An 11,019-nucleotide genomic window follows, 5' to 3' on the forward strand; every position below is an offset into this window, starting at 1 on the left:
TTTGACTTTGGTTTAGATTGATTTAAATTTTGTGTTATGTTCAAATGCCTACTCATTCATTTACTTTTTTGTGTGTTGTGTATGAGCTTACTCAGTGAGCATGAGCAAATGAGTTGTGGTTTCATGGTGTTACATTACAATTAGTTTTTATTTTAGACTTTTCAGGGCTCAACATTAGGGATTTGCCAATTTTTTTCTCTTGCCACACCAAAAATAAATAAACTAATTATTTCTTTGCTACAAATTTTAACAATAAAAATTTTAAACAAACAAAATATAGCTTTATATGTGCAAAAAAACTTTCTTTAAAAAAAGACATTTTAAAAAGAATTATTGTCATGTATCTAAAACTATGCACAGTAATCTGCCAGGTCCCAGATCACCAGTTCACTATCTGTAAATGGAGAACTCAAAAATAAAAATCTTATGGAACTTAACTAGACAGAAGAAGTCCTTGGGTCTGTTCTTTATACGTGGAATACTCAATTAGATTTATTTGGTTATTGACGATTTGACACGATCCAGGATCGTTTCGTTCTTCTAAAATCATCTGAGACTTGTTGTCATTGCAACAGTTCTGGTAGCTCAAACCTGCTTGGAAGCAGGTTCAATTCATATAAACCGGATTAGATCGGGTCAGTTCAAGCAAAGATAATACTAAAAGTATGTTCCGAATGCTTATATTTTCTTAAAGTAGTTATATACACTTGGGAAAATAGGAAATATATATTTTTAACTATACATAAAGTAAAAAAAAAAAAACAATAAACCTACGCAATCTGCACTCTAAAATAAAAGTACAAATTCTGCCGCGTGGTGGTTCAAAGAGAAAATTTATTGATATGCACTTTTTATATACAAACGCGTACATGCACAATATTCAACTTATTTAAAAAAAGGATAACAATTTATGCAGTCATGCACGTGTTTTGACCGCTAATATACCAGTGATTTGATGCTTCGCAAAAGTTGCTAACACCTTTACCAATATCAAAATGCGTTTTTGATGCTAAGTTAATCTATACAGTTATTCCTTAAGCCGATTAAAAAAACTTGAGTAGGCCTATAGGCTACTATAACCGAAATTTTTTTCTCTTAAAATAGAGCTAAATACGTTGATATGCATTAAAATACATGATTAATACTCTTCTTGACACATGAAGTTGTAAAGCCTGCAGCTCACAACAAATGTGGAAAGTTCTTGCGTGTCATATTTAACAAACCGTTTACTGCTAATATTTTGTAATTTTGCTCACATGGATAATTGAATATCAATCAGATGATGTCATTACGCTGCTGTGCCATCAGCTAATCATTGCATTGCTGATCATGATTTCGAGGATCGATAGATCTGTTTTTTATAACACACACAGCGATCTCATATCAGCTCATCCAGACATTTTATTCTGATTCACAAACTTGTTTGATAAACCAAATTAGCCAAAGATCAGTTATCAAGATGAACAGATCCAGGATCTGCCAAATCATCTTAGATCATTTAAGCAAGGTACGAAGAAAAGACCCCTTGACTCACCCCAATGAATACAAGCAAGAATTCAAACAAATAACAGACAGTCTCCCTCATCATGACATGAACCCATATATACAGATGGATTGAAAACAAACAAAAGAGTAACTGCAGCAATAGTTTTTAAAGATTGTTTTTGTATGATTATGTTTTTGTTTTGTACTCCCTCAATATACATAGCAGAAGCTTATGCAATAAATATGGCTTTAGAACTAATGGAAAGGACACAGTACGGTAACTTCTTAATCTGCACAGATTCCAAACCCTGTCTTCAAGCACTTGAAGCTTCTAAGTGTGATCACCCTATAATTTTCATGATTGTAAAGAAAATGACAACACTGGAAACTAAGAAGTTCAACGTTATCTTTTGTTGGATTTCAGGCCATATGGGACTACCTGGAAATGAACTGGCAGATGAAGCAGCAAAACAGGCCTTGAAATTCAAATCCTTGAAAGTGACAGAATGTTTAATTTTACCTAAAGACTTGAAACCCACAATTAATTTGTACATAAACGAAACATGGCAAAGGGAATGGGACAACTGCATAAATAACAAATTACATGAAATTAACCAAAAAATAAATGAAAGACACTTAGCAAATTATCATTTTGAGACTGGGCATGATCAAACTGTCTATACTAGATGTCGAATTGGACATTCTATCTAGGTTGACTCATTTGTATTTACTCAATAACAAAGACCCACCTAAAAGTAATTACTGGCAGGCTGCGCTCTTACAATCAAAGATATGTTGTTGGAATGTGGAAGTTTGAATACCATTAGACAAAACTTTTTTATTAGAAGAGTACTTTGATGGACATTTTTATAAAGGTACCACCAGAAAGAATATTAAATAATTTATCAAAACTGAAAAATCATATTTAACTTTAAATATATTTTTGTGTGAATTTTATGTAATGTAATATTTTTATATACAGTTAAAAGTCAGAACTATTAGCCCCTCTGTTTATTTTTTCCCCCAATTTCTGTTTAACGGAGAGCAGATTTTTTCAACACATTTCTAAACATAATAGTTTTAATAACTCATTTCTAATAACTGATTTATTTTATCTTTGCCATGATGATGACCGTAAATAATATTTGACTAGATATTTTTCAAGACACTTCTATACAGATTAAAGTGACATTTAGATGCTTAACTATGTTAATTAGGTTAACTTGGCAGGTTAGGGTAATTAGGCAAGTTATTGTATAACGATGGTTTGTTCTGTAGACTATCGAAAAAAAAATATAGCTTAAAGGGGCTAATAATTTTGTCTTTAAAATGGGTTTTAAAAAATTAAAAACTGCCTTTTTTCTTACTGAAATTAAACAAATAAGACTTTCTCCCGAAGAAAAAATATTATCAGACATACCTTGAAAATGTTCTTGCTCTGTTGAACATCATTTGGAAAATATATATAAAAAGAAAAAAAGAATTCAAAGGGGGGCTAATAATTCTGACTTCAACTGTATATCCACTTTGCCATGAAATAGCCATAAGTTGTTGATGTGGCAATAGATAAATATTAAATAAATATCTAAATATACAAATGGAGAGTTAATCTCCAATTAAAGCAATGTTTTTGTAAAGGATGATAAATAAACAATATTTAAAAAAAACTTAACTCAAAAGAAAGCAGGTGAAAAACACACAGTACCTTGTGCAATGGAAGATGATAATCACGTTAAGTTAACTTTAGGCCCATTAATAATCTGTTCCTAGAATGCTGCTGCTTACACGAAAAAAAAAAATAAAAACAGCAGAAAGCAGCAGGACCATGGGTGCACGAACATAACTTTTTTTATCCAATGTATTTCAAAGAGAACCGATGGCATAAGTTGCATTTGCAGGCACGGTTGCTTTGCTTCAGCCGTGCGCGCAATACTAAAGCCCTCATCAGTGAGTGAAGAATGCCTGCATCTCACTGTGCATGTGATCATCCTTTCATTCAGTAATCACCTGCTTTTTCTTACTCGCGCAGTTATTTTGTCAGTCATTTTGCTTCTTGAGAACCACAATCTAAAAATTACTTTCAAACAGCATATAAATATATATATATATATATATATATATATATATATATATATATATATATATATATATATATATATATATATATATATATATATATACTTAATGAAATCAATTAACTGTGGAAGTATGGAAGTATGGTGATCATTTTGTTTATCCTGTTTCACCTGCAGTCTTCAACTATTGGAGGAATGTGATTTAATGTATTGGAAGTCTTGTTTACATTTGAGTGTAAGAATTGTATATTGATACATGGATATTATTATTATTATTATTATTATTATTATTATTATTATTATTATTATTATTATTATTATTGATTACAGGTGATTGAGAACTGTCCAGTAACGGGTATCCAGGTGAAGGTTGATGATTTGGGTGTTAAGAGAGTGAAAGCGGTGCAAACTCCTCATGGCACCATCCGAACACCATGTGTGGTCAATTGTGCAGGTAAGGATGAGGCTGATTTCCCCAGCAGAGGGCAGTGTTTGATCATGAACGAAATTTAACCACATCATCTGTAGAAGCTTACATGCGTTCACAGCTGACATTCAGATCATTAATAAACAGCTAAAAGTTCACAACACATTAAAGGAAAAAATTGAAAATCATTTATTTACAAAATCACGGGTCAGAAAGCTGTATGAGTTTCTTCTGTTGAACACAAAATGTTATTTTGAAAGATGTTGGAAAAGGGTAACCACTGACTTCTATAGTATTTGTTTTTCTTTTGAACGTAAAGGGATAATGCTTTGTAACATTCTTAAAAATGTCATCTTTTGTGTTCAATAGAAAAGCAAAAGCATAAGGGTTTGGAATCACTTCAGCGAGAGTAATCATTTAGTATTTTTTATTACTATATTTTCAGTGAATATCACTTTAAAGACGTGAGACCATCCTGAAATGTATCGAAAATGCTAGTGTTTTATATATGCATGTACATTAATGTCTGTTTCTCTTGATTTATTTAGTATACGTTTGTTTGACTTTTATTTTATTGCTTTAAGGTCTCATTACTTTTGAAATTTCTAATAAAAAACATTATAATTTAGAGCAGTTTAGTCATAATGACAAATGTTTTTATTTGTTGTAGTGGAAAATCATGGTTATTTCAGTAAATATTGATTTCTTAATTATTCTGAAGTTAAACATTGTTATTGTGTTGTCTAAAAAAAGGAAAACTTATCCGTAAACGTTGTTTTCTTTGCTTTGAAATGTTACAAACGATAGAGCTTTTATTTTGAAATGATTTTTGTTGAGTTGACAACAGAATTACGAACCATTCTTATTATAAATCAGAGAATATCTTTCTTAGGTAATGTTTTCATGAACCATAATATAGTGTACTGTATAATAAGCTTCTCCAAGATACTGAAATCACTTAAAATGAACTGTTGATGTGAAAGCATCCAAGTGCATATATTTTTTCAAATGGTCTCTTAATTAAATTATATTTAAAATTGATGTCAATCAAATTTAATCAGCTTTCTTGTTTATTATATTATTACACCATATTATACAGCATTATCCAGTTGTTTACATTTGTGTCTGTGGTTTTTCAGGGGTTTGGGCCACTAAACTGGGTGAGATGGCAGGTGTTAATGTGCCATTGATTGCGATGCACCATGCTTATGTCGTCACAGAGCGAATCGAAGGAATTCAGGTGAGTTTTACAGTCTATGTGAACCGGAAGTTGGTGAGACTGTTATTTCAGCATGTTGATGTACTTCCAACTGAAACTTAATATTGAGTAGGGGTTAGGGCTGGGTCGATGGACGATGGCAACGTCTGTCGCCGATGGCCGATAGAGATCATGATGCATAGCCGTCATCACAATCCTCCACCCCGCCCCCATCTTAGCAGCAACCCGCTTGCAAAAAATACACACTTAGGCCCCGTCTACATTAATACGTGTTAGTTTTAAAATGGCATTATAGAACGAAAAATGATCCTCATCCACACTAGCGTTTCATCTAGCATTTCTGAGAAGCATTTCGTTCCACACTTTACTGCTGAAAACACACATCACTTGACCACACACACACAGGTATGTGCTGCAGCTCCAGCAGTCAGCGGGTGCTTTGAGCACAAAACCAAATAAAATAAAGTAAAATAAAGTTTGGACAAAGGCAAAATGGCCTATCAGGGGAAAAAAAAAACATTGTCACATGATTTAACCCAGGGGTGCCCAAGCTCAGTCATGGAGGACCAGTGTCCTGCATATTTTAGTTTTAATCCCAATTAAACACACCTGAACCAGCCAATCAAGCTCTTTCTAGGTATACTAGAAACATCTAAGCAGGTGTGTTAAAGCAAGTTGGAGCTAAACTATGCAGGACATCGGCCCTCCTGGACTGAGTTTGGACACCCCTGATTTAACTCATCGCTAACATGTTTTAACCTGCTTTCTTTGGCCATATTTTATAACTTTTTTTTTTTTGCTGTAATTAAAGAAATAATATTCATTCATCTTTCTTCAGCTTATTTCTTTTATTCATCGGGGGTCGCCACAGCAGAATTTAATTGTTTCTACATGTGTCTAATATGATTTAACATGCTGTTGACATGATTGAGCAATTCCTGTTAGCCAAGAAAGTTTAAAATAGCTTTAAAGCTTACGCCTGTTTCACACCGCAAGCTTCAGCGGCGCGTGAGCAGAGCGTGCGCAGCGCGTATGTCGAGCAGTAGCAGCACGCAGGCGTTTGCCTTTCACACCAGCTGCGTCTGCAGCGTGCAGCTCTTCGTCAGCTGCTGCTGAGATCAACCTATCTCTTTCTATTCTATCTAGCTACCCATGTCTCTGTATATACAAATACACTTTTTAATATTTTCATCTGCACCAAGGCCCCTCCTTTGCTGTTTCATTAACCTGCAAATGTTTATTTTACTAATTTTATAGATCAAATAGTACTGTATGCTTCTCAAGTTAACATTTATGAGAAGTGTCTACAGTCAGAAGACAATCGCCTATTATATCATGTCATTTGTTTTTTGATTATCAGGTTGCTGTAGACCTAGTTATAATAATATTTATACAATATAGTTATAATGATATTTATACATGATCAAACTAGTGTTACTTTCTCCGCTTCAGTAATGTCCAGCGGCAGAATTACAGCTCGTTAATTCATGCTCGTGGAGATGATGAGATCGACAAAAGTAACCAATGCATGCCATTCTTTTACTTATTTTCGTGTTGTGAGATTCACAGTGCAAACAACAAAAAACTTTCTTCCTCTGCTCAGCTTCTGTTGTGATGAGTCAGAAGGCATTGAATCCATTTGCAAGCTTTATTAAGAGCACACATACAAACAAACACAAAGGGGCAATCCAGGAGACAAAACGTGGGACAGGCAAAAGTTCAAAGGCAGGCAGATATCTTACTGGTCAGAATAACAGGCTGGAGATCGGGGGCAGGCAGATGTCTTTCGTAATCGTAGAACAAGCACAAGGTCAGAAACACAGATCAGTCCGAAGCAGGGAGTATGGAACGCTCAGAAATGACAGCCAGGCAAATCAAGACTTCGCAACGAACCGGAGCGTGAGTGTGGTATATATACACGAGAGCTGATGAGTTGCACCTGGACCGTAATCAGTGCCAGGTAGCAGGGCTTATGGGATTTTGAGTCCGTGAGTCGAATCAGAATTCTGGCGATGGTTCCCTCTGGTGGTGCACAAGAGGGTTGGCATCGCCCTCATTTACAACAGAACCCCCCTCCTGCGAGCGGCTCCTGAAGCGAGAAGGCACCTGACGCCGGGGTCTACCGCGCTGTCGGGGGGCTGGTTTCTCTGGGAACCTTTGATGAAACTCTTCCGTGAGAGTTGGGTCTAGAATATCTCTAGCATTCACCCAGGACCGTTCCTCTGGACCGTACCCTTCCCAGTCCACCAGATATTGGAGGGCGCCACCCCGACGTCGAGAGTCCAGCACTTCTCGAACGAGGTAAGCTTCCTCGCCCTCGATCATGACAGGTGGAGGGGTCCTGGTTTCCGATTCCTCCTCAACCGCCTCCTCTCGTGGACCACCAGCGGGTTTGAGTAATGACATGTGGAAAGTAGGAGAAATACTATAATGATTAGGCTAGGCTAAGCGAAAAGACACTGGAGTAATCTGGCGTACAATTTTGAATGGCCCTACATACCTGGGACTGAGTTTGCGGCAGGGCAATCTCAGACGAAGGTCTCGTGTCGACAACCACACCCACTGCCCCGGTTGATACGTGGGTCCCTGGCGTCGGTGACGGTTCGCCTGAATCTCTCTCCTCCTGACTGCCCTCATGAGATGTCTGTGAGCCTGGTTCCAGACATCCTCACTCCGCTGCAGCCAATCCGTGACAGCAGGTAACTCAGTGGGTTCTCCGGACCATGGAAACAGGGGTGGTTGGTAGCCAAGAATACATTTGAATGGCGTAATACCCGTGGCTGGCTTTATTAATGAATTTTGTGCATATTCTGCCCACATCAGATAGCGACTCCAGTCGTGCTGTTGCTGATGACAGTAGGAACGTAGAAATCGAATGACTTCTTGATTCATACGTTCAGTTTGGCCGTTGGATTGAGGATGGTACCCTGAGGTGAGACTAACATTAATATTTAGATTTTTACAGAGAGCGGACCATACCCGGGAGGTGAATTGGGATCCCCTGTCTGAGACGATATCATCAGGTAAGCCAAACATTCGAAATACATGATTGCACAGGGCTTCTGCGGTTTCAAAGGCAGAGGGCAATTTGGGCAACGGTATTAGGCGACAAGCCTTGGAGAAACGATCAACCACCGTGAGAATGACTGTGTTGTTCTGGGAAACAGGGAGATCCGTAATGAAGTCCACCGCTATATGGGACCAGGGCCGTTGCGGAACCGGTAGCGGTTGTAACAGGCCAGCAGGGGTTTGGTGAGATGCCTTCGTGCTTTGGCAAATTTTACATTTCTGAACATAATTAATTACATCCTTCGTGAGGGACGGCCACCAGAAACGGGCTTTGACTAACTCCAAAGTTGCAGTGATGCCTGGATGCCCCGAACTGGGAGTGTCATGAATATGGGTCAGTAATCTGGTACGTATGTTATTGGGTACAAAAATCAGGTGATTCGGACAGTCTACTGGAGGGTTGTTTTCTCGGTTGGCCTCTTGGATCTCGGTAAGTATGTCCCACTGTACTGGAGCCACTAGTAAGTTCGTAGGAATAATGGTTTCATCACTAATTGGGGTTTTATCCTCTGATAGCCTGGATAGTGCATCTGCCTTACTATTTTTACTCCCTGGTCTATAGGTGACAATGAAGTCGAATCTGGTGAAGAACAAAGCCCAACGAGCTTGTCTGGGATTTAGACGTTTGGCTGAGCGAAGATATTCCAGATTCTTGTGGTCAGTTAATATGGTGAATTGCTGACTAGCCCCCTCCAGCCAGTGTCTCCATTCTTCCAGGGCTAATTTCATTGCCAGTAATTCGCGATTTCCCACATCATAGTTTCGTTCTGCGCTGGTCAATTTACGGGAGAAGAAGGCACATGGATACATTTTGGATGGTTGACCCTGACGTTGAGATAACACAGCACCGACTCCTGTGTTGGATGCATCCACTTCCACAATGAAAGGTAGGTCTGGGTTGGGATGACGGAGAATAGGAGCTGTGGTGAATTGAGTCTTCAGATCGCTAAATGCTTGGCGTGCTTCAGAGGACCAGGATAGTTTGTGGGAATTTCGTTTGGTCATGGCTGTTAATGGTGCGGCTATTGAACTAAAGCCTCTGATAAACCGTCTATAGAAGTTGGCAAAACCTAGAAATCGCTGCAACTCCTTGAGATTCTGGGGTAACGGCCATCGTTGAACTGCCTGTACCTTCGTATCATCCATGGTAATCCCTTCTGCACTGATGACGTATCCCAAAAAGGCGACCTGTGTCTGGTGAAATTCACACTTCTCTAATTTGGCGTACAGACGATGTTGAATCATGCGTTGCAACACTATACGTACATGTTCAACATGTTCCTTCATCGTGTTTGAATATATGAGGATGTCGTCGATGTAAATGATGACCCAGCGATCCAGCATATCCCGAAAGACATCGTTCATAAAAGATTGGAACACGGATGGACAGTTTGACAGACCGAAGGGCATTACCGTGTACTCATAGTGCCCCCTAGTGGTGGAAAACGCGGTCTTCCACTCGTCACCAGCACGGATTCTGACAAGGTTATATGCACTGCGAAGATCAAGCTTGGTATAATATCTAGCCTTTCTTAATTGTTCCAGGGCAGGAGGTACGAGGGGTAATGGATAGCGGAATTTTACGGTGATTTCATTGAGCCCTCGGTAATCAATACAGGGACATAAACTGCCATCTTTCTTCTTTACAAAGAAGAATCCAGCTGAAGCAGGAGATGTAGAAGGTCGGATGAAACCCTTGGCCAATTCCTCGTCGATATATTCAGACATTGCCTTGTGCTCAGGTTGTGACAGGGGGAATATTCGACCCGTTGGAGGACTTGAACCTGGAATTAACTCAATAGCACAATCACTTGGTCGATGTGGGGGAAGTTGAGTAGCTTTTTGTTTGCTAAAAGCTTCATGTAAGTCATGGTACTCAATGGGGATTAGTTCATCAACGAGTTCAGGTAACACATTGGTGGTTCGTAATGGAATTTTGTGAATGGGCTGGATGCACTGTTTCATGCATGACTCACTCCACTGCAATATCTGTCCGTCCCTCCAGGAGATATGAGGATCATGTCGCCTTAACCAGGGCAGTCCCAACACCAGTGGATGATTAACTGAATCAATAATGTAGAACTGCATTTCTTCAATGTGTAGAACACCAACTTGTAACTGTAGCTTATTCGTAATCATACGGATGCGTCCTTCACCCACAGGACGACCGTCTAGTGCTTCCACTGCAAGACAGGAATCATATGAGCTGAGAGATAGTTCGTGACATAAAGCAAATTTCTTAGATATAAAGTTTCCGGCAGATCCAGAGTCGACAAGAGCCGTAGTATTAATCATTCTTTTATCAAATTTAATAATCACAGGAATCAGTACACTGAAAAGTGCAGGAACATGGGAAGGACTCACCGATTGAACTGGTGTCTGAGGTCGTACGCTGCAGGTGGATTTCCTGTGCCCTGATTGACCGCAGTACAGGCATAGATGATTTTGCAATCGATGCATTCTTTCTTCATGGGTGAGACGGGTGAAACCCAGTTGCATGGGTTCATCAGGGGGCGTGTCACTTGAAACATGGAGCTGTGTGCGAGGATTTCTACGGCTGCGAATCAGATGATCAAGACGAATGGTAAGTTCAATGAGTTCGTTCAATTTCTTTCCTTCGTCACGGCACGCCAATTCAGATTGTAGATTGGTATTCAGACCCCGTCTGAATAGTGTCTTCAGTGTATCCTCAACCCAGTTAGTTTGGGCGGCGAGAGTGCGAAATGACAGGGCGTATTCTGCAG

The 11,019-nt window shown here is 38.8% G+C and overlaps 1 protein-coding gene across 3 annotated transcripts in view; it reads left to right on the plus strand.

The window, feature by feature from the left end:
* The window catches only part of sardh (sarcosine dehydrogenase), a 175,979-nt gene that overhangs the window by 7,647 nt on the left and 157,313 nt on the right, over positions 1–11,019 (plus strand). For all 3 annotated transcript variants that reach the window (XM_087269124.1, XM_087269125.1, NM_001326686.2), the window contains 2 exon segments: positions 3,891–4,014; positions 5,127–5,227. In XM_087269124.1, the coding sequence (XP_087125250.1) occupies positions 3,891–4,014; positions 5,127–5,227 (225 nt within the window).

This window comes from Danio rerio, chromosome 10, assembly GCF_052040795.2.
Source record: "Danio rerio strain M-AB ecotype USA chromosome 10, GRCz13ab, whole genome shotgun sequence".
Lineage (NCBI taxonomy): Eukaryota > Metazoa > Chordata > Actinopteri > Cypriniformes > Danionidae > Danio > Danio rerio.